We start from the raw sequence: 24,845 nt of genomic DNA, 5'->3' as shown, positions 1-24,845 counted from the left end.
TTTTGTGCCATGTCAGTTAGTAGTGTTTAAAAGGTACAAATTATGAGTGATTTAGGGATTCAATAGGAAGGTGACGTAGTTGAGGTGCCTGAGAGGAAAAACTGAACAAGTTCATAGATCTGTTTATGTATTCCGCATAAATTCTTTAATTGTTTACCTAACTTAAGTATATTCTCTCACATTTGGGGGGACCTACTTATGATGTTCTTCATGAAATCATACATGTCATCATAGGAATATGTTTATACATACACGTTTCAAATTCTTATTTGTTGAAAGGGCATGTTGTTCGAAATAATTATTTGTGTTCTTTCTATAGTTTTAAGGGGTCGTATAGGAGTGTACAAGAATAATGCTAAATAACGTGTCACGATCCAGACTATCGTGACTGGCACCCACACTAATCCTTCGGTGGGAGAACCACTACTACAACCCAAGCCAAGCAACTAAATAAAAAATTAAAGCATTTAAGCTACAGAAGCAAATTAAATAACTAAAGACTGAAGTTCCCATAAACTTCCAAAAGATCTAACAACTAAACAATGCGGAAAATACACCTAGAACTTGAAAGTCAATGTACCAAAACATCTAAAGTTCAACAAGTCTAAACAAGAAGTGATACAACCCCAAATTATTGAACTAATAACTAACTAGAAAAGTCTAAGTCCGAAATGTGGACATAGACGAAAGGAGAACTCATGACAGCCTGGAAGAACTGGCTCACTCTTGAATTCGATCGACGATCACTAATCTTCTAAACGAGGTCTATCAATAGTCACCTGAAGATGCCCTGTACTCAACAAAGAAAAAGCAAGAGCAGTATCAGTACACAACCACAATGTACTGGTATGATCACACGGCTATCCCACTAAGTGCAACATATATAAGTCAATACAACAATATAATCACATGCATAATATCGAACATATATAAGATTATCAACATTTACGAACAATAAACAATTTCGCATTTCTGAAGATACACAATTATGACAAGTCATTGGTCCTCTCATGGAACCCAAACCCAAACAGTTAGCATACCATAGTACCCGATCCAATGATTATGTCGGAACGTGACAACCGATCCCATAATTATGCCGGAACGTGGCAACCGATCCAAGTTAGTGTGTCGGAACGCAACACCCGATCTATTAAGCAAGCCACAATCACAATCACAATCACAAAATACATTATCATAATCATACAATCAAGTCATAATTCATGACATTCATCATTCATCTATCCTCATTTACAATCAGTGTGATCAATAATCCAACATTCACATACATACATGTATCATAATGAAGCAAGAATAAACATACATCACACAATCATAGAATCACAACCATCACCTACCTCGAAACAATCTTGAAACCCTAAGAAACTTGATCCTACCATTTACGGATTCGTTCAGCTTGTTCTTGGTCTACAAACAATCAATGTAATACATGAATCAATAAACAATCACTAATTACTCGGATTACTAACAATTCTAACAACCCTAGATCATACACATGATCCCAATTATCCCAATTAAGGTTGTTTCCACCATAGATTTTAGATCAAAACCCTCTCCATCGATATTTACCTATTAGATTATGTTCTACGGATCGAAAAACGGATTCGGGGAGTTAAAATCTTACCTTTAGCCTCAAGAATGGTGAAAAATGGTTAAGAACTCGTATGGGGTTGTCTCCTAGCTCTCAAAGTCGAAAATTGTAGAGTAAAATATTTTTCGGATTTATTTACTACATCAAGTCACGTCTGGCCCGCCTCACCCCGCTACAGCTGCCCCGCCAGAGCAACCAAAACCACCGCCAAAACGGCTTGCACAAAACAATGAGCTATTTTAATAATTCCAAGACCCCCATTTCACAACACACATTTAACCAATGACGCTCAGAAAATACCGTGCACGTTAAGATCGATTCCTGGAGTTCTACTCACCCGAATTCAATTTTGTAAAGTCGTACGGATTCCTTAACGACTTATCTAACTACTTATGTAATCAAAATCATAAATAAGTCACCCAATTGTCACCAGATTTCCCTACACCTCAAAGACTCCAATTTCGCTCAAATCTGGACTAGGTTGGAAAATTTTAAGTTACTACGAAAAAGTTTTTCGACTCAAAATTTTTCCCCATTGGCTTTTCTATAATGACGAAACCTGGTCGTTACATAGAGTGTATTAGTAGTGTTCATATTAGTTATATAGTTATATTAGTTATGCAAAGATATATTTCTTACACATTGTTTGATTTGGAGTACTAAAAACAGCATGTATTGTACTTTCTTCGTTTATTTTCACTTATCACTATTTGTCTTGACATACACTCATTAAGAATATAATTTTTGATATATGTATTTTGTCACATTATAATTAGGTTTTGAAAAATAATTTATAGATAGTAATGAAAAAACATTTTAGGAACACTACTAAATTGTCAAAAAACGACGGACTGCGTCGCTTTTTTGGTCAAAATTGATGAAAAAGCGACGCAGTCACTTTCGTCGCTTTTTAGCTTGACGCTTTTCAAAAAGCGACGGACAATGTCGTTTTTCAAATAGCGACGGACTGCGTCGCTTTTAGAGACGGACTGCGTCTCTTTTAGTGACAGACTGCATCGCTTTATTCTAATTGTCATTTTTTTTAATTTCTAAAGGGCGACGCAGTTCGTCGCTTTTCTGGAAATTTTATTTTTGAAAATCCTAGAAAAGCTACGGATAAAAGGACACTGTCCGTCGCTTTTCTGAAAATTTTATTTTTAAAAACCCAAAAAAGTGACGGACTAAACCACGCTGTCCGTCGTTTTTCTGCAATATTTTTGACAGCAGAAACTGGCAGTTTCTGTTGCCTACCTACAAATGCAATTCAATTTAATTCTACACTATTCAGCCCAATCAAACACACACAATTATAAACAATCTAAACAATACATAAAACAACAAACTTAAAATAACATTCAAAAGTATCTAAATCATAAATTAAAGACTTATAAAGTCTTTTAAAATTCGTTTTAAAATTTCAAAAAGTTCATAAATGTCTAGAGATCTAAACTAGGGAGTGAGATCTACATAATCATCCTCATCACTCTCGTCGTCGGTGTCATCGGGAGCCAAAGTAGTAGGTCGACGAGCGAGGTTCATCACTTGTTCTTTGATTTGCTGAACGGTCTTACTCATGCTTTCTTGTTCAACTACTCTTCTCTGCTCCGACTCTGCTAGTGCCGCTGTAATTTTAGCTATTTGATCTGACATAGCAGCAATCTGAACACCGTCAAGTGTCTCGGCTTGACGTGATGATCCAATACCTTCTAAGTCTGACTGGAGTCGTCTAACATCGTTTCGAGAGCCTAGACCATAGCATCTACCCTTGTGTGTCCCCCCTACCACTTTTCCTTTCCAAATTTGGGTGGACAATTCATCATCTACTCATAACACTTCAATTACTAATTTCTAACTTCAAATTAACACTTTACTAACTAGTCCTAAAATCAAATCCAAAAAAATCCCAATTCAACCTCAAATTACATATTCTCAAGTTTAAACTAGTCCTAAAATACAAAAATGCTAATTCTTCACCAATTAACAATGCCCAATTTTTTTTAAAAAAACCCAAAAATAAAAATCTTCAATTATCTATATCTAACTAACAATAATCAAATCAAATTAACTATTGAATAACACAACCCAACAAACAAAAACAATAATATACTAACAAACAATCAATTATAATCACTAGAATTAAAGTTAAGTATCAATACTAGATGGACACAAACACATTATTGAAAACAATTGTATTTGAACTTTAGAAATTTAGAAGCACCAACCTCAGTTGCCTAGCACGAAAAGTTCTAAAATTAGTTAAATATAAACTTCAAATCTAAGAATATTAGTTATATATATATATTCAAGTTTTCAATTCAAGTTCATATCTAATTTCAAAACTTAATTAGTTATATATTCAAGCTAATTATATTCAAGTTTTCAATTCAAGTTCATATCTAATTTCAAAACTTAATTAGTTATATATTCAAGCTAATTAGTTCCAAGTTCAAGTTCTAATTTCAAGTTCAAGTCTAAGTTCAACTTCAAATTCTAAGTTCAAGTTCAAGTTCTAATTTCAAATTCAAGTTCTAAGTTCAACTTCAAATTCTAATTTCAAAGTTCAAGTTCTAAGTTCAAGTTCAAATTATAATTTCAAGTTCAAGTTCTAATTTCAAGTTCAAGTTCAAGTTCTACGTTTAAGTTCAAGTTTTAATTTCAAGTTCAAGTTTTATATAAGTTCAAGTTCAAATTCTACGTTCAAGTTCTAATTTCAAGTTCAAGTTCTAAGTTCAAGTTCAAGTTCTAAGTTCAAGTTCTAATTTCAAGTTCAAGTTTTTAGTTCAAGTTCAAGTTCAAGTTCAAATTCTAAGTTCAAGTTCAAGTTCTAAGTTCAAGTTCTACTTTCAAGTTCAAGTTCAAGTTCTAAGTTTAACTTCAAGTTCTAAGTTCAAGTTCAAGTTCAAGTTCAAAGTTCAAGTTCAAGTTCTAAGTTCAACTTCAAATTCTAAGTTCATGGCATTCAAACATTCATCATCTAAATTCATGACATTCAAACATTCATCATCTACTCATAACACTTCAATTACTAATTTCTAACTTCAAATTAACACTTTACTAACTACTCCTAAAATCAAATCCAAAAAAATCCCAATTCAACCTCAAATTACATATTCTCAAGTTTAAACTAGTCCTAAAGTACAAAAATGCTAATTCTTCACTAACTAACAATGCCCAATTTAAAAATGCCCAATTTTTTTTTAAAAAAAAACCCTAAAATAAAAATCTTCAACTATCTATACCTAACTAACAATAATCAAATCAAATTAACAATTGAATAACACAACCCAACAAACAAAAACAATAATATACTAACAAACAATCAATTATAATCACTACAATTGAAAAAAAAACTAAAATTTAACCATAACCTTAACAAGGAGAGGCAGCAACACTGTAGCGACGGGACCGGCGAAGGCGGACGACGACGGGGAAGGGCAGACCTGGGAGAGGACGCCGACCGGCGCCGACGACGGGGAAGGGCGGCATCAGTGACGGGTAGAGGATCAATATAGAGAGAAGGGAGAGAATAAGAGTGAAGAGAGAGAGGAAAATAAGAAAATAGTGATCTATCTTTCAAATATTTAATAAAAAGTGATGGACAATGTCTCTAAGTACGTCGCTTTTTTTAAATATAGTTGACTATTATTTTGACCAAAAAAGCGACGGACTAAGAGACACTGTCCGTCACTTTTTAAAAATAGTTGACCATATATTTTGACCAATAAGCGATGGATATAAAGATGCCGTCCGTCGCCATAAATTTTTTTCTTAATAAAATAAAATAAATTAAAAGCGACGGACAGCGTCGTTAATTTTTAATTTATATATAATTATTTTTAATAAAAGCGACGGACGACGTCGCTATATATATTAAATAAATAATTATTGATTATTTATATATTTGGCGCAAAAATCCGTGAAAAAAAGCGACGGACTAAGAGATGCCGTCCGTCGCTTTTTGTAAAATAATTTTAAAAATAATTTTTTTTATTAAAAAGCGAAGGACAGTGTGGCAAAATACGTCGCTTTTTGGAGCGACGCCGTCCGTCGCTTTTCAGTCCGTCGTTTTTAAGCAGTTTTTTAGTAGTGGAATAGGTGACATGAAAAAGTAAACGGAAGGAGTATTTATTTACAAAGATACATCCTCCACAAATATGATGAAAAATATTTTGATGGATAATTGAGTCATTAACCATGCTAATGCATGCATTAAATCTCATAACATTACTAATACCATTGATTTGTATGTACGGAAAAGGCTAAAAAATGCCCATAACCTATTAGAAATGGTTCAGAAATGCCCTCCTTCCACCTATTGGTTTAAAAATGCCCTTAACATTTTTTTGGGCTAAAAAATGCCCTTTAATTAATAGAAATCTGATGTGGGATTTAACTGAACAAGTGGCCAAATTTCATTGGTCCATCTAATTTTTTTTATCAAAGAAATTAAACTCCACCCAGCCCAAACCCGTTTCACTGTCAATTTAATTTTTTTCTCTGTTTTTCATCCTCTTCTTTCTTTCTTTAAGAAAGAAAACTTCCAATCCAAAACCCAGTGTGTTTGTAAAATCTTGTTATTTAAAAAACCAGACATACAGATTAAACAAGATGAAAACAAGCAATTAAAATATTTTCATACGATGATATAAATCCATGTGTATGAAGTTTGAACTAATCCTAAATTTATAAAAAAAATCTATCTTTAATCCTTTTCAAAAGTGATTCAGTAAAGATGATGACCAAACAAAAGTTTAAATCTCCATGTGAAAGGAACAAGCAAATAACGGGAGGTATAAAATCAAAGATACGAAAATTGGGATAGATTTATAAAAATGGCTCGAGTGTAAGGTTTATTTGATTTATAAAAAGAAAATTATGTGGGCCACTTATTTTAAACTCCTTAAAAAATTTAAAAATAATAGTTAAATTCCACATCAGATTTCTGTTAACTAAAGGGTATTTTTGAGCCTAAAGAAAACATTGAGGATATTTTTAAACCAATAGGTGGAAGGAGGACATTTTTGAACCATTTCTAATAGGTTAAGGGCATTTTTGACCCTTTTCCCTTGTATGTATTAGTAAGACACACACTTCAATACACAATACAAACATTAATTATCTAGGATGAAAAAGTATACCAAACAAGGTACTATTAATACACAAAGTTAATGTATACATTATTTCTTCTGATACACTCTACCAAACGACTCGTAAGAGTACTCCGAACTCCCTAGCTCGTCTTATATTATTTGTCATAATATTTAAAATTTAAGCCATTTATTACTTTAAAAATTTAAGATGAAATAATATTTTAGATTGTTTCTTAAATAATAATTATTATTCTCAAAAACTATAAATAATTTAAGATGAACTTTTCTAAATAATCTTTTGATTTATACCTACCATTAATATTCATTGCTTAATCGATTCTTGTTGTATTCCTCAATATTTTATCAAGCAAGATCAAATTATTTGGGGACGGTCTAACAATGTTCTTTTCACAATTCTCTTTGTTATAAGTTAATTACTCTATACCTCTTCAACAAAATAGCTCTTCCATATTTTCGAACAAAATGAAATCATGACACCCTTATAAAGACGACTCCATCATAATCAGGGGGACTTGAATTCAAGACCTTTGATTAAGAAAGAAAAAGTACTTATGACTCCACCATAACTCTCGTTTGGTTGCGTTATATCTTTATTGCTTACTCAATATTGTGGCACATTTGGAAAGAAAGGAACAAGTGCATCTTTGAAAATGTCCCTTTCCACAGCCTCTTTTCCTCTATCTAGCAATGTCTTTTGCAATATTGGTACCTTGTTGGTGTAGTATTTCAAACGAAATGTTCCAATCTCTATAAAATGGCATCCTCTCGAAAGAAATTCAATATGCTTGACATTGATGGGTGCTTTTCCAATAAAAAAGCAAAGCATACGAGGGTGTAGATATCAAACTTTTGTAGAACTCTACTAGACGAGTTCAATTTCAGTTAGGATTATGTTATTGAAAATTATTTTATCTTACACTCTAGCTCATGTTTATAAAAAGAGTGGTATATTCTCTTGAAGAAGCATCTTTGGAGATATGATCGGACTCTTCTTGATAATCAAATACATAAAAAAGATCCACAAAATTGTCTTTACATGGACATCAAATAAATCTTAAGGAGGTCCAAGTTCACATCTTTACGAATTCTATTTGTAATTTTTTCTGTTAAACAATAAATTAGTATTAAAAAATGCATAAAATACACCCAAATATCACTTTTAAAATCTAATTGTCAATACTTGACGTTGTTGTTCTAATATTCAGAATTAGTGAAGTTGAAATCCTCATTTTGATTAAAGACCAACAAAATATAATGTTTAAGTATAGTGAGTGCCTTCTTAGGTCAAATGCAAACATATTTTTTAAATAATAAAAGATTAATGGACGAAAATGAAAATAGCTTTAAGGAGATGCTTTAAAATATTAAAAGTTAGCACATTATTGTCAAAAGTAGTCAACTAGCACTAAGAGTATTAAATTTTAATATAATTTAATAGATTCATAAGTCTTACACTACCTCCTCCTAAAGTTACTACCATCCCCAATCAAGCCACAATTAAAAAAAATAAACATTTAGAATACAACTAATAGTCTAAAATGTCAATGGAACAATCTAGAAATAAAAAAAAAGTAAAAATGCCACTAATTGTCTAAATGCCAATCACAATCCAGAAATATGGAACAAGAGAAAACATTCATGATGTGGAAAATTCTCTTACGCAAATTATTATTTTTTTGAAAAATCTAAATTAGGTATAGGCAGTAATCTTTAGCGATTATTAATTATGATAATATCTTAATTATGACTAACTATGTCTTTTAGAGATAATTAATGTACACTTTTTATAAATGTTTTTAAAGCCTATAATGATATTAGATCTAATGAGAATTAACTAATGCGGGTAAAATTTTAACATTGTTTATAATATTTATTGTCGCTAAAAATTGTTTTTATTATAATAAGATAAAGTTATCTTTTTATTTTTTATTTTTATAATACTAGTAGAACATACTGTTACTCTAAATATAAGTTTAAAATAACTGAAAATGTAACATATATTTTTGATATGAATGGACCAATTATAATTTTTTAAATTTAAGATTAATTTCATTTAATAAAGTATTATAAAGATAACAAATGTCGAAATGATATCATTCCACAATAAAAAATTGCACCAATCATCTAAATGTCAATGGAACAATCTAGAAAGACATGGAACACGGGAAATACATTCACGATAAACAGTAATTTAAGTTTTATATATATATATATATTAATATTGTAAAAGAATATTTATATTTGAGCATAAAATAATTCTGAAAATAATTTAAATATATTTTTCTATATATGTGAATGAAAGGGATCAACCCATATATTTAATGGAAAATATTTTCCCAAAAAACCAATTTTTTACTCTTTTTTATATGTTCGGTAAGTAGATAAAAAAAATATTATTTAAAAAAAATTGAATTGTATTATTTTAATGAAAAAATAATGTTTGGATATATAATATCATCCTCGTCTTTACGTAATGTCACACTAACAATTTAAATGATAAACATTCAAAAAAATAAGGTACGAGACTAGAACTACAATAAAAATAGATGGTAAAATTTAAAATATGACTATCAAACAATAAGTGAAGATAAAATGAGAAGAAAATATAAGGTAACGATGCGATCGCACCAATTGATCGTTATACAAAATTAAATTTTTCATCGTTACTTAACTTTTTCGTTATTACTTAATAATGAATTTAAACTATACGATACAATAAAATGCTAGTAATTTGTCTAGTATCAAGGAAATAGTCTGGAAGTATGGGGAACGAAAGGAAACTTCCATGAGTAAGAGAATTCTATTACGCAACAAACTTATATTTTATTATTATATTAATAAACAAATAATATGAGAAAACGTCAAACAAAAGTCGGCACCGATTAATAAAAGTATAGATTATAATTAATTAAGTATTAATTAAAGTCTAATCTTGTAATGTCGTGGAAACCTATTATTTGCACACGTGGAGGGCATTTATTTATTTAATTATACTTTGCCTCAATCGTGGAATCAAACTAAAGAACCAATCAAAATGCTTTTGGACGGTTGGAGAGTGAAAGTGTGAAACAATGGGTAAAATAATAAAATCATATAATAAATGGTGGGGTAAATATCTAAAGGAAAGGGTTTTTAATGATCAACTTAACGATTACTATCCCGTTCACTTTTAATTGTCATGGTTTTCTTTTTTGGAGTAAATTATAAAATTTTTTACTAACATTTTATGATGTATTTTTTCATTATATCGATATGCAGAAAATTACAATTTATAGTACTTTTCGTATAGTTTTTGAATATATATTTTTTGTTTTGCTTTATATATCAAATTAATGTAATCTAATTTAATTTTGAAAATTAGTCAAATTGACTTTCGAAAAGCGTAACATAACAAATAAAAATGGATGAAGGGAGTACTTTTTTAGTTTGGGTTGAAATGATAATTATGAAAAGTAAATAAAATTGTTACGTGTCTTGTGAGAAAAAATTGATATCCTTAACTCTCTCTCCTAATTTGCCTATATTTTCTCTTTTTTACCCTTTTATGTTTTCTCTATATTTTTTCTCTTCGTTGTAAAAATCAAAATTAAATATAGACATTTTCATTAAATTTGTGGTCTTTAATGAAGTAAGACGGAGCTTCAATAAAAAAGTATGTAAAGTTTGGTCCTATCAAGTTCATAACTTAAATAATTGTCTGAAGTTGATTTTATCAAAATCAATTTCAGAAAAAAATAACTTAAAATTAGATGTGAATTTCACAACTTCATTTACACATATCTAAAATTGTTGCCAAAACAGATATCATTGTAATTTGTTTTAAACTTTAAAACATAAAATTAATTAGCGATGAAAAATGAATATTTGTACACTTCGTCTAACTTTACACAAACAAAATTAAATGGGGAACATATTAAATAAATTTTTTGAAGTTGTTAAAAGAGTATACAATATCCAACAGGTGCAATCCAATAGAAGAGAAGTCCATAACATGGCTATTTCCAGAGAGCAACTTGTGTTATTGGGCTTGGTTAAAGAGGTTTCTTCTTGTGAAAGTTGCGATGAGGCCCAATAAATACTTCCAAATGCCAATAGATTAACGTGATAGGAAATATAGATTTCATTTAGAACTAAATAGAATTCTCACTTGTTCTTTAGAACATAGAGGACGAACACAAGTACTTTGTGCTGAAAATGTGATAGGACGAATAGGGGGCATTTTTGAAATTGTGAAATTTTTTGGTGGATTGATTATCTGAGGAAGTAAAGAAGACTGTAGATTCCTTCCAACCTTTTAAAGCTCCAGGTCCAGATGGATTACACCCCTTTTTTTACCAAAAATATTGGGAAGTTGTAGGGAATTTTGTCACCGCTCTATGCCAAGAAGCTTTCACTCGAGGGAAGATACCGGTAGACATAAATAAAACTTATGTCTGCCTAATCCCAAAAAACAAAAATGCAAACAACTTAAGATACTTTAGACCAATCAACTTATGTAATACTACTTATAAAATTATAACAAAGATAATAACCCAACGCCTCAGACTAGTAATGGATAAGTTAATTGGCCCCTATCAAGCTAGCTTCTTAAAGAATAGGCAAGCATCGGATAATGCAATAATCATCCAAGAAATAATAACACACTTCAAAAAAATGAAGGGGAAAAAAGCAAACCTCATTCTCAAAGTAGATCTCGAAAAAGCTTTTGACAAAATGGAGTGGGCGTTTATTAGGGAAACCTTATTCTACTTTAAATTCCCAATAAATACAATAAACCTAATAATGTCATGTATCTCCACAAGTGAAGTATCTATTCTCCTAAATGGCTCAAAAACTGAATATTTCGAACCATCTAGAGGAATAAGACTGGGAGACCTATGTCACCTTACTTGTTCATCATTCTATGCTTGGAAGTCCTATCGAGAAAAATCGAGCAGGAGGTCAAGCTGAAACATTGGACTCCTATAAAAATTTCTGCCAAAGGACAAAAAATATCACACCTCTTTTTTGCCGACGACCTGGTCCTGATGAGCAAAGCAGACAAAGGAACCTGCGAAACCATCAAACGCGTTATGGACACCTTCTGTGATTCCTCAGGCCAGACGATAAATACAAAAAAATTAAAACTTATTTTTTCAAAGAACACTCCAGTAAATCTAAACAAATGGATCACCAAAACATTAAAAATCAAGAACGGAAATATATTTGGGAAATACTTGGGGTTCCCAATCACACATAAGAGAATCACAAGTCATGACTACCAATTTATAATAGATAACATGCAATCAAAACTGGCAGGATGGAAAACAAAATTTCTCAACATGGCAGGAAGACCAACCCTAGCAAAAGCTTGCCTAAGCAATATACCAACCCACATAATGCAAACCACTAAACTCCCAAGTAACATCATTAAAAAAAAATAGACCAACTCCAGCGAAACTTTATCTGGGGTACAACAAGTGAAAAAAACAAACTCCATATGGTGAAATGGGATATCATGACATCAATAAAAGCCAAAGGGGGGCTAGGAATGCAAAGAGCAAAAACAAGGAACTTAGCTCTCCTAACTAAGTTAGCCTGGAGAGCTTTCAAGAGCCCTGAAACTCTATGGGCCCAACTACTTATCAAAAAATATAATAAAAAAGGCATACTAAATATTGAAAGCCATGCCAGGCCCTCTCATAGCATAACATGGAAAAATCTAATGATAGGATGGGATATATGCAATAAAGGCATGGAAATAGTGTTAGGAAATGGCAAGACAACATCATTCTGATTCGACAAGTGGTTACCAAATGGAAAATATATGAGGGAACAAATACATGGACCACTAATGAAAGAAGAATACGGACTTCGAGTAGGAGACATATACCATACATTAGGAGAAAGTACTCAACCACTAATATCCGTCGAATTACCAAAACAAATATTGTTACTAGTACAGAGTACCTACATAAATCCTACATCAAATTTATCAGATACGGCTATTTGGAAACCAAACTCAAAAGGAATTTTGACTACATCCTCTGCTTATAGGTTCTTACAGGAAAATAAACAGGAAGATCAACAAAACATTAGCAATCCTAGTTGGATATGGTCACTCAAATGTCCAAATAAGATTAATTTTTTCCTTTGGTTCTGTCACCACAACAGATTACCAACTAAAAGCTACCTCAAATCTATAAGGATTGATGTCAGTGACCTATGCAATCTATGCAAAAAACCAGAAACAATCAAACATATTTTCGTGGAATGCACGAATGTAAGGCAGTTGTGGAGGGAACCGAGGGTAATTTACACCATAAATCAGTTCACAAATAACCAAGATTCTGACTGGTTAACACTACTAAAAAGCCTCAACATTAACATAAAAAGTCATACAACTTGGAAGGAAGTTTTTCCCTTCTATATATGGAACATTAACAAGAAACAAAAACTACCATAATAATGAGAAAAAAAATATTTCATCAAAGAACGCTTTGTATCATGCTGTTGAATACTATGCTCTTACAAACAATACACACACGGAAGATAAAAATATTATCAACTACCTTAGATGGACAACACCCAGCCAGGGTTACAAGCTCAATAGCGATGGATCGTTCATGGGAAGCACAAGACAAGGTGGAACAGGTGGAGTCATTAGGAATAGCAAGGGTGATTGGGTTGTGGGATATATGGGAAACTTGTATATGGCAAATAACATGAAAGCTGAATTGATAGCACTTCTGCAGGGACTTCGAATAGCACTAGAAAGAGGATTAGTACCATTGGAAGTTAACGTCGATTGCAAGGAAATTAAAACCCTCATTCAAGGAGCACACCCCACTTACGAAAATATTCTTTCTGATTGCAGGGATCTACTTCACCGCCTGGGGAACCCCCTAATACACCATATCTTTTGAGAAACAAACCAAGTGGCAGGCGCTCTAGCAAAGGAAGACGCTAAAATGGATCAAATCAACTCTTTTTTGTGCATGGAAGTTCCTCCGGTGTTTGTATCCAACAAACTAGAAGCAGACAAAGAAGGAACTCCATTTGTTAGACTATCTAAGAAATCTTTTGCAAGCAACTCATGTAATAGTACTAGTAATAGTATGCCCTTTGTAATTAACTCATGTAATAGTATGCCCCTTCCTCAGAACACCAATAATAGGTGTCTTGTTTTGCCACTTGCTGGTAACAATGTAACGATGCATATTACGTAACATATATATTACTCTGTTTTGAACCAAAAAAAAAATAGTTGGGTTAAAATTTAAGTGTTGGCTTGAGAAAATGGTAATTAAGTTAAAGACTTAAGTTAATTAAAATTTTACAAAATATTTATATTTTATTTATGAATAATATATAAATAATTATAACATTTATATATTTAATTTATCGGTTCGATTTGATTATTTTTGCGGTTGTTTTTTTAGTAAAACCAAAACCAAACTAAATAGTATAGGTTTTCAAAATTTAAAACCAAACCTAACTAAACCAAACCAAGTATCAATTTTTTTAATCAATTTAATTTGAATTATGATTCGATTTGATTTTTTAATCATAACCATAAACAACCCTCAATTTGCAGAGGTGCATGGTCGAAGTGATATTATTCCACAATAAAAATTGCACCTATCATCTAAATGTCAATGGAACAATCTAGAAAACCACTCACGATGAAAAGAATTCTTTTGAATAATAAAACCATAATTTAAGTTAGAGTAAACTAGTCAAATTACAAAATATAGATTATATTATTTTATTTTATTTTATTTTTATTTAGAAATGACACTTTTGAAGTACGAACATCGCAATGAATTATTGTACCAAAAGTAGTGCAAATTGTACTAGAAACTAACTGAATTTAGTAAATGCATTTATTTACTCTTTATTGTATAAGACAAGTGTATTGTGTAGTTCAATTGCAAACTCATATTTTCATTTTTGGGAAGACACATGTCCACCTTTTAACTTTGGTTGAACATTTGGCTTTCATTATAACTAGGCCGCGCTTCGCGCGATCATTAAAAATTAAATATTTTTAATTAATTTTATATTTACTTTATTGTGTAATCGTAATATTATTGTTTGTTTTAATAATATGAAGATTGTGAAAAAAAATAAAGCTTGACAAATTTTACATCTATTAAGTGAGGAAGAATATATTTTTTATCAAATAAGTTAAAATATATTTACTAATAACAAATTATTTCATTGCATGAGGTGATCCTTTAATATATAATATATATTTCGGTGTACCATTCTCCTTAAATGTCTAAGAAATATCTCATAATGTGAAATAACACTGTAATACTAAACAAATGCATCAACAAATGAAATTTATATTAAAAAATATATTGAATAATGACGTAATAATACCTTAATAGAATTTCCTATCCATTAAAAAAAAAAAACTTCACCCTTTCAATTTCGTTATATCTTCTTATTTAGTAGAAGAATCATCATTTATTATATTCTACTCCACCTTAATTTGTACCATCAAAGTTTTAAGAATAAACACTAAATTTTAAATAGAAATAAAAAATCATTGAAAAATGACAGAAAAAATAATAATAGTATATGAAAATTAAAATAAGGTGCAAGAAAAGTTTTTTCACAATAAATATATTGATAACAATTAAAATGGAGCTATTATTTTATCTTTAAAATTAAGTTTGATTGAATTGAATTAGTAGAATGAGAAAAAATATTAAACTAATAACTTTTTAATATTATTAAATGCATTTTCTTTTTAATTGAGTAGTAAATTAAAAGTTCCAAATTAGGATATTAAAATAATATCTTACTCTCTCCTTAATTATTATGGTATTGCAAACATTTATTTTCCTTAAATGGTGATTCATTTTCCATTTACAGTTATATCCAATTAATTTCTAATGTATTGAATGTTGTTATGGGATATTGAAATAATATCTTTATCTTTCCTTAATCATAATAAAATTATAATTTAACATTTATTTTTCTGAACTGATAATTTTGTTTTAATTCCTAGAACATATTGTTTACTATATTGAATGTAATTATAATAAAACATATTGTATTAGTATGACAAAAGAACTTAAAAATTTGAGAAATTAGATAAATAGTAAATTGATATTAGATAAATAGTAAATTAGCTTCTAAGAAATGTTACATCATCATTTACATATTTAACTTTATATATATAATAAGAGTTAAAAAAGAAAAAATAAGTGATTTAAGAAAATTATATAAATAACATTAATGATGAGATGAAGATTAAGGAAAAAAGTGAAATAAATTAGTAGTATTGATGATGATAAAATTTAAATAAATCATTTTTCTATTATTTAAATTTTTAACATAAAATTTCCAATCTTTTAAAATTACAAATAAATGTTAAAAATAAAAATAAAAATTGAGGCAATAATTATTTTAAAGAAATATATAACCAAAATTATCAGAAAAAATTGATAAGAAAAATAAAATAAAATTGATAAGAATAAATAAGTATCTATTACTAAGAAAGATGTCACTACATTTTCTATTTTAACTTTATTGTTACATATGGATAGAAACTTCTAGAAGAAGAAATGATCCAAAAATTTAAAATAATGATTCCTTAAATAGTGATTCCTTTTTCATTTACAGCTTTTCAATTAATTTTTAATGTATTAAATTTGGTTATGGATATTGGAATAATATTTTATCTTTCCTTAATCATAATAAATTATAATTTAACCTTTATTTTTGTGAAATGATAATTTTCTTTTCATTCGTACAACATATTGATTAATATATTGAATGTAATTATAATAAAACATGTTGTATTTAATATGACAAAAGAATTCAAAAATTTGAGAAATTAGATAAATAGTAATCCTAACTTCTAAGAAATGTCACAATATATATATATATATATATATATATATAAATTACATTAATGATGAAATGAAGATTACGGAAAGAAGTAAAAGAAATTAATAATAATATTGATGATGATAGAAGTTAAATAAATCATTTTTTATATTTTATAAATTTTCAATATAAAATTTTCAGTCTTTTAAAATAAAAAAATGCTAAAAAAATAAAACTAAAACTAAAAATTGAGGCAACAATTATTTTAAGGAAAAAATAACAAATGTCAGAAACATTAATAAGAATAAATAAGTATCTATTGCTAAGAAGGGTGTCACCCCACATTTTCTATTTTAGCTTTATTATTACATATAGATAGAAACTTTAAGATGAAGAATGATCCAAAAATTTTAAAAATGACAAATCAATTATGTAAAAATACATATGTAATTCTTATAAAGTTATAATAACTAATTTCTTGAAATAAATAATTAAAAGAAAGAAAAAAAAGTAATTAAGAAAATAATATAAATAACACTAATTATGAGATTAATTGCATTGATGAGGAAAGGAACAAAATATGATCATCTTTTTAAATTCTTTTTTAAGAAAATATATATAAACTTTAATTAAAGATAAATAAGAAGAAAAAACTTTAATTAAAGATACAAAAATATCAAGACAAAATAAAAGAAGAAAGAAATTAGAAGAATAATGAGGTTGAAAGAAATAATATCTAATTTTCTATCTTTTCAAATCACAAAATAAACTTTTGCTTGTTCTCCTCCTAATTTGATACGAATTTCATAAATAAATTGATTTTTTCTCCAAATAATTATTCTTACCCTTTGAAACACTAATCAACCTTCATATAAATTTCTCAACCACAATGAATTTTCTCTCCTTGTAGGAGGAATAAACATTTTTTCAAAAACTCTTTCATTTTGAAGAGAAACTTTTGTTACATGATCTTTTTCTTTACATCAATGTCTTCACAAGAATCATGAGATATTTACTCTTTCTCTTTTGTTAAAAAAGTCACATGACCTAGAAATTTGATGGACATCTTAGCGACATAAGTTGATACCATATATTCATCATCATCATCATCAGAAGAAGAGCCAAAGTGAAGAAATTTGTTCTTATTTGTTACAACTTACAAATGTTCAAATATTTTTTTTATTTTATAGGCAAAATAATTATAAACAGTTATAAAAAATGAATAGTTTTTATCTTTTCATCTTCCATTTACTTAAATCTATATTAGTGTAATGGATGTTATAAAGGGCATAATTAATTGGGTATGACATAAATACTTTTAGTTTTTTTTTAATACAAATAAAAAATACAAAACAAAGATAAAATGTCAAAAAAAGGAGAAAAAAGATAAATAAAAATGCTGGTCATAGAGAGGTGCCACATCAGATTGTCTATATTCAGCTTTATATATATATATAGAGAGAGATATTTGTACATTTCAATTGCTTAGGCCTTTCCGTTTCCCCTCTTCATTCTTTCTAGCTTTTTTTCTATGTTTCGTCTTTTCGTGAGGTAATATCTCATATGGTCACTCAACTTTGAATACTTCACATAAAAAGTCACACAACTTAGGTTTGTTCACTTTGAAAGTAATTCAATTTTATTTTATAACTCAAAAGTCACTCAACTATTGATATTTCACCTTAGAAAGTCACTCAACTATTAATATTTCATTTATAAAGTCACTCAATCAATTTAAATATTTTTTTTCCATTAAATTTTGTTGAAATAAAATATCTATTTTAATTATCTTATCACCACTCTAATTATTTAATTATATTTTTCTTATGAAAAACGTACTGTAGCGATTGCCAAAAAAATAATTGTCTTTTCTATTCTAGCATTTGTCTAACTGGAACTAATGCTGAAAAATATATTTTTTGTTTTTTAGAAAGGTTGGAATCAAGAAGTTAAGAAGTAATCCAAAAAAAAAAAAAAAACTGTAGCAATCTTATTATTTTATTAAAAAATTGTTTAAAACAAAAAATATATTTCAACAACATTTAATAAAATAATTAAAATTAGCATCTTATAATTTTTTTTGAAAATAAGTTAAAATAAAAATTGATTTTAACAAAATTTAATTAAAAAACGTTTAAATTAGTTGAGTGACTTTCTACGTAAAATATCAATAGTTGAGTGACTTTCTTAATGAAATACTTATAATTGAGTGACTTTTGAGTTATAAAACAAAGTTGAGTGACTTTCCAAGTAAACAACTCTAAGTTGAGTGACTTTCTAAGAGAATAATTGAAAGTTGAGTGACCTCTGAGATATTAACTCTCTTTTTGTAAAAAATCATGAGGGATTTCTAATTTTGTTACAAAATTTTAATAATCAAATTTCTTTAGAGTTTTCCGTCATGCTTCTATTCTTATTATGTTCAATTAAAAAAATTGAAGGACAACTAATTAATAAAGTTGTTATTATCATTCATGAGTTCATACTAACAGATAAAAATGAGCTTTCACATCCAGAAAGAAATTTCTTTGTTGTAATTACTTGAACTTTTCATATCAATGGATACATATCTTATTAATTGTGGTTTAATGTTTGCAATTTTAAAAATTCTATTTTTCTCACGGTTGTCTGTTAGGACCAGTTGATTGGGTGAAAACTGAAAATGGAAGATAGTAGTACCAAATGCACTTCGTTGAGATCAATGAACAAATTTAAGGTAGTAAATAGAATCCACACCCAGAACAGAGAATGAAGATTTCTCTAGCAAATTTGAGGACCTATTGAACAAGTCTTCACTTCAAGTGAGGTACAATAATATTAGACGACCCTTCTTTTGTTCTCCTTAAAATGTTAATTAGAAAGAAAAAAATACTACATCCGTTCACTTTTAATTGTCATAATTTTTTTTTTAGAGTCAAACGATAATAACTTTGACTGACATTTTATGATGTGTTTTTTCGTCCGTAAAAAATGAAATTTATAATACTTTTCGTATAGTTTTTGAATATCTAAATTTTTTATTCAAAATATCGAATTAAGTTAGTCATATTGACTTTGAAAATTAGTCAAATTGACTTTCGAAACAATTAAAAGTGGACAGAGGGAGTATTAATTATGTTGGGAGTAGTGTGAATCATCGTAAAAATATGTACATGTATATTAATTTTGAGCCCATAATTATAGAGGTACAATGAATTCAATCTAATAACCTTAAAAGTTGAACTTATCAATATTAAATTATATGTGTCCGCCTCTACGTGCTTTGTTAATTTTAGCAACAGGAGCCTGTGAAAGTTGGTATGTTGGAGCGCATTGAAAGTTTCATCTATGATAATGCCTCTTAGTATACTAATTCCCATAGCAAATCCTTTCGGGATAATGCCTCTATTAATGGAAATTTATCTTCATAGCTTCATCTATGATTAGGAAATTGAATGTTGATGGTTTTTGTCGGTTTTAAGTGGTGAAGGCAATATCAGAAGTAAAGCAGATGGTGACTACAAGGCACATATCACGACTCTTTTGATAAAACTCAGGTGTCTAGAATATTGCTGCACATTATAACCAAATGACAATTAGGGGAATAAACAAGATGATATGTACACCTGAAAAGATGAATAACATGATGCTTTAGCAGAAAAATATTTCATTTGAAATGGTTGATTGCATAGCATTTTTTACATGTTAATACATTTAAGTATGTACTCTGTCTGAAAGTCATTGATTTGTTTGCTCTGATTTTGCTTTCTTGGAGACTTGGACTGTTTTTTCATGTCTGAAGAACAAGAAGTTACCTTAGCTAGGAGAATATGGTTCCCTCAAATTTCTTCATAAAAGTTATTTTACTTGAGAAATTTATTATATTTCACTTTATTTATATTCACATATAACACTGAATGAACATCTAGATCATTGTGTTACTAGCATGAAAATTTTGAATAACCTTATGAGATATGAGCACTCAGAGTCTCTTCACTTGCTAAGTTAATCATTTTGATCTTAAAGTTATTTGATGTTCATATTCTCTAGGTTGTAGTTAAAGATTCTCAGAATAATTCTTGAGATTCTGCAGTTTCTTTCATTTTCAAGTTTATTGCAGTAACTTTATGCGTCAGATCTACTAAATTTTGATTGGTGGTACTTGTTAATGTGTGTTCATGTCTAAATAGTTCATTTTCAACTTTTTATTTTTTTTCACTTCTTCAAATAGATTGAGAGGTTTTACTAATGCTCCTTTCAAGTCACTCTTTTCGGATGGATGACAGAACTTGGAGAGCCCAGGATAAGCTTCAATGCTTTTGGACTGTGTTTTGACTACTACACTTTGTACAAATTTTAATTGTGATTGGTGGTATGTTGTAGTCCAGTGATTATTGATTGATATTTGAAGTTTTAATCTTCTTTAAAATGGTTGGAACTGAAACACAAAATTCAATGTGAAATTATTGCAGCAAACCATATATATGAAAAACTACTATTTAATTTGCATTTCTTTATGATTGAGTTGAATAAAAATATTCAAGATATTGGGCCCGTGCTCTAATATTACAGATGTAACAGTATTTTCAAGTTTTCCATACATGCAGACACCTACAAAAAGTCACCTTAATTAATTATTGATTTAAAAGAATTACACAATATGAATAAACAAATCATTGTATATGACCATGTGACGATTAACCATTAAAAAGTAGTCTATTCGAAAATTGTTTTCTTTTTTCAAGTTTTTCATCCCTAAACACCTAAAAAAGTGTAACCTAAAGACTATCACATATCGAACTTGAGAATAATTAAAACTACTGATAATTTAGACGTGCAGAGTTCAAGTTATTCTTCCTAATTAATATATAATGTTCACTGCAAGATCCATCAATTTAGTTCTTAAAGAATCTTTTCACATATGCTTTTGACAAATCACATCATATTTCTTGACCCAATCAAGCAAAGCAAAATAATAATAGAAAACCAATTACAATAATAGAGTTTAAAGAAGAAGAATGGAGTATAAAAAATGTATCCGCCAGACAAAAAGATTAATTAAATAGCACGTTCCCATTCTATTTGTCATCTTGCAATTTTTTTATCTCTATTTTTGATATCCCTTTTACCAAAAAAATAAAGTGTATTTAATATAATGTTCATTGCAAATTGCAAAAGCCTTCAAATTAGTTCTCAAAGAAAAGAAAAGGAAGCCAACATTGTTGTATAATGGCAAAGATTAAGAGTGTTAGTTATGTTTTGTGTCACTTAGTTTTAGTGCTTGTGAATATATATATTTTTAGGAAAATGTATTATTATGATAATGAGAAATTGAGTTGGAGCCAAAGAGCAGCACAAGAAGCAGAAAAAGTTGCATCAATTTCATGTTCTGGCCATGGAAGAGCCTATATTGATGGTTATGTTAATGTTGATGGAAACCCTATTTGTGAATGTTATTCTTGTTATGGTGGCATTGATTGCTCTTTATTTTCCTCCAATTGTTCTGCCAATGTTGAAAGGTAATATTCTACTTTATTCAATTCAATTATTTTTTTTTTAATAATTTCAATCATCTATCTCCACCGCATCTGTGGATCTCTAATCTCTACCTCACCTGTGGAATTAGATTGAAAATATTGTTGTTGTTAATCGTCATCCATATTCTCTAGCATCTACTTTACCTATGGAATAACACTGAGTATATGTTATTGTTGTTAATCATCTAATACTAGTCTCTACCTCATCTATGGAATTGGATTAGGTATATGTTTTTTTGTTGTTAATCATTCATCTCTAGTATCTATTTCAATTGTGGAATTAGATTAAGTATATATTATAATCTAGACTTTAGTCTATATATACCTCTTTTGTGAAACTATACTGAGTATGTTATTATTGATAATCATCCATCTCTAGTCTCTACCTCACTTGTAGAACTACACTGAGTATATTATTCTTATTGATTATCCATCCATCTCTAGTCTTTACCTTACATGTGAAATTAAACTGAAAATGTTATAGTTGTTAATTATTCATCTCTATTGCACTTATAAAATTACACTAAATAATATGTTATTGTTATTTTGATAATCCATCTCTATAACAGTATAACTAGAGGATGGAAGTATATTACTTATCAATCATCCATCTAATTTATATTTTACACATTTTCCCATCCAAAAAGATAGAAAGATTTCTTGTGAATATTCCTTCTAAAAGATTGAAATTGCAAATATATTCATGTTCAACTGTACTATCCCTTAGGCATGCATTAACTTTATGAGTTATTAATACTGTTTGTGTTTGATATCCTTTTTATAATTAATGCAATGCATGTTATTTTTAATATACCAAATCAAACACTACTGCATCAGAAATAATCTCAGCATAACTACTATCAACATTACACCCCTACCATCCAACCCCTTAAAAAGTTGATTCTTTCATCATTTTATTGTGTAATTGATTGTATAATTAATATGCAGAGGTGATCCTCTATTCTTGGAACCATTCTGGATGCAAAATGCAGCTAGCAGTGCAGTAGTAGTGGCAGGATGGCATAGAATGAGTTATGCATTTCCTAATAATCAGTCCTTTATATCCAAAGAACTTGAGAAAAGCATAAGAAAAATACATGCAATTGCCAAGAATGCTATTACACATGGAAAATACATTATATTTGGAACAGGCTCTACTCAGCTTCTACATGCTGCAGTTCATGCTCTTTCTATGGATAATAATTATTCAACAAAAGTAGTTGCAAATAAAATCCCTTATTATTCGGTAATTCGTTCTCTATTACATATTAATAGTCTGTTTGGCCAAGCTAAGTTTTGGGAGAAAATAAGTGCTTATGGGGAGTAGCAAAAACTGTTTTTCAAAACTAAATTTTTTTTTTTGAAAAGTAGTTTGGAAATGCTTGGTATTGTTGCTCAAAAGTGTTTTCGAAATTTATTGAATCAAACACAAACTGTTTCTCACTAAAAGTACTTTTTATCAGCTTTATAAGCTTCAAACGGAATACTTTCAAACACGTCATTGTGAATTTGGAGGAGACTCATCCATGTTGAAGAACAACTCAGATTTTGCTGGAAATGTGATTGAGTTTGTGACTTCACCAAATAATCCAGATGGAAATTTGGAAAGTCCAGTTCTAAATGGTCCAAATGTGAAGCACATTTATGATCATGCTTATTATTGGTCTCATTATACAGCAATTCCAGCTCCTGCTGATGAAGATCTCATGATTTTCTCTATGTCTAAGCTCACTGGTCATGCTGGATCCAGATTTGGGTAATAAAAACAACTCTCCAAGTGAAAAATAGTCGTTTTGGAGTTTCAAATTCCACAACACATTATCATGTATTTCTCTTGTGAAATTTAAAACTCGAGAACAATGACTATTTTTTAGTTACAAAAACAACTAATTGTTATTCATTAATGTAGGTGGGCAATTGTGAAAGATGTGAATGTGTATAAAATGGGTACCTCAAAGGATGTTCAGTTGAGGGCTTTAACACTATTGAAAGTTGTTGCTCAAGGAGATGGCAAACAACTCTTCAATTTTGCACAACAAATCTTGACGGATCGATGGAAAAAATTGAGTCATATCTTCTCCCTTACTAAACGTTTTAGCCTCCAAACAATTCCGACTCAGTATTGCATATTTTTTGAAAGAACAAGAGAGCCATCTCCAGGTGACTTCTTTTTACTCTAAGAAAACTTCTACATAAGCTTTAGTTTTGTATGCTTTGTGTGTGTGTTCTAAAAGATAAATCGTTGTGGCGTTGATGGCAGGTTATGCATGGGTGAAGTGTAAGAGGAAAGAAGATAAAAACTGTCAAGAAATCTTCAGAGTTGCAAAACTCACAGGTCGTACAGGTAGACAATTCTTTGCAGGAGATCGTTATGTTCGATTCAGCTTGCTGAGAGGCCAACATGGTTTTGACATGTTGATCCATCGACTGAAAGAATTGATCTCCCAAGAATATGAAGCCAATGCACAAGCCATGTCAAGTTTTTAACTATTAGATGATTATGCATATCTTCCTTGAGATTTCATCATGTAATATTTATTTACCTGATATATAATTTAAAATATCATGTAAACCTTCCTAGATTTTAAGTAGGAGTGCGTCTATACTAGTTAGTAGAAGTGTATTGTCTTGGTTCCCTTATCAGCAAGCGTAATACTACTCCTGTAGTTTCTTGTTCTTCAACTTATGTTACTATATGTTGTTTCGTATGGTTCGATTATAGGATTATTATTGTAGTATTGTTTTGCTACTATCTGTTGTTTTTGTTATTTTCTGTTGTCTCTT

At 29.4% G+C, this 24,845-nt stretch overlaps 3 protein-coding genes across 3 annotated transcripts in view; 2 read left to right on the top strand and 1 right to left on the bottom strand.

Moving 5' to 3' along the window:
- Positions 1 to 24,845, top strand: part of LOC125863391 (sulfate transporter 1.2-like) — a 529,831-nt gene that overhangs the window by 149,304 nt on the left and 355,682 nt on the right. The gene's annotated exons all lie outside the window — the stretch shown is intronic.
- LOC125863414 (light-harvesting complex-like protein OHP2, chloroplastic) overlaps positions 1 to 24,845 on the bottom strand; it is a 95,103-nt gene that overhangs the window by 69,628 nt on the left and 630 nt on the right. The gene's annotated exons all lie outside the window — the stretch shown is intronic.
- LOC125863397 (tryptophan aminotransferase-related protein 3-like) lies at positions 21,625 to 24,813 on the top strand. The gene is made up of 5 exons (XM_049543585.1): positions 21,625 to 22,043; positions 23,010 to 23,307; positions 23,525 to 23,817; positions 23,971 to 24,221; positions 24,322 to 24,813. Exons 1-5 carry the CDS (start codon positions 21,754 to 21,756, stop codon positions 24,546 to 24,548), a joined length of 1,359 nt encoding a protein of 452 aa, XP_049399542.1. The 5' UTR covers positions 21,625 to 21,753; the 3' UTR covers positions 24,549 to 24,813.

The sequence above is a fragment of the Solanum stenotomum genome, chromosome 4 (assembly GCF_019186545.1).
Source record: "Solanum stenotomum isolate F172 chromosome 4, ASM1918654v1, whole genome shotgun sequence".
Classification (NCBI taxonomy): domain Eukaryota; kingdom Viridiplantae; phylum Streptophyta; class Magnoliopsida; order Solanales; family Solanaceae; genus Solanum; species Solanum stenotomum.
Note: the sequence above shows the minus strand (reverse complement) of the source record. Positions and strands in the feature narration are given on the sequence as shown.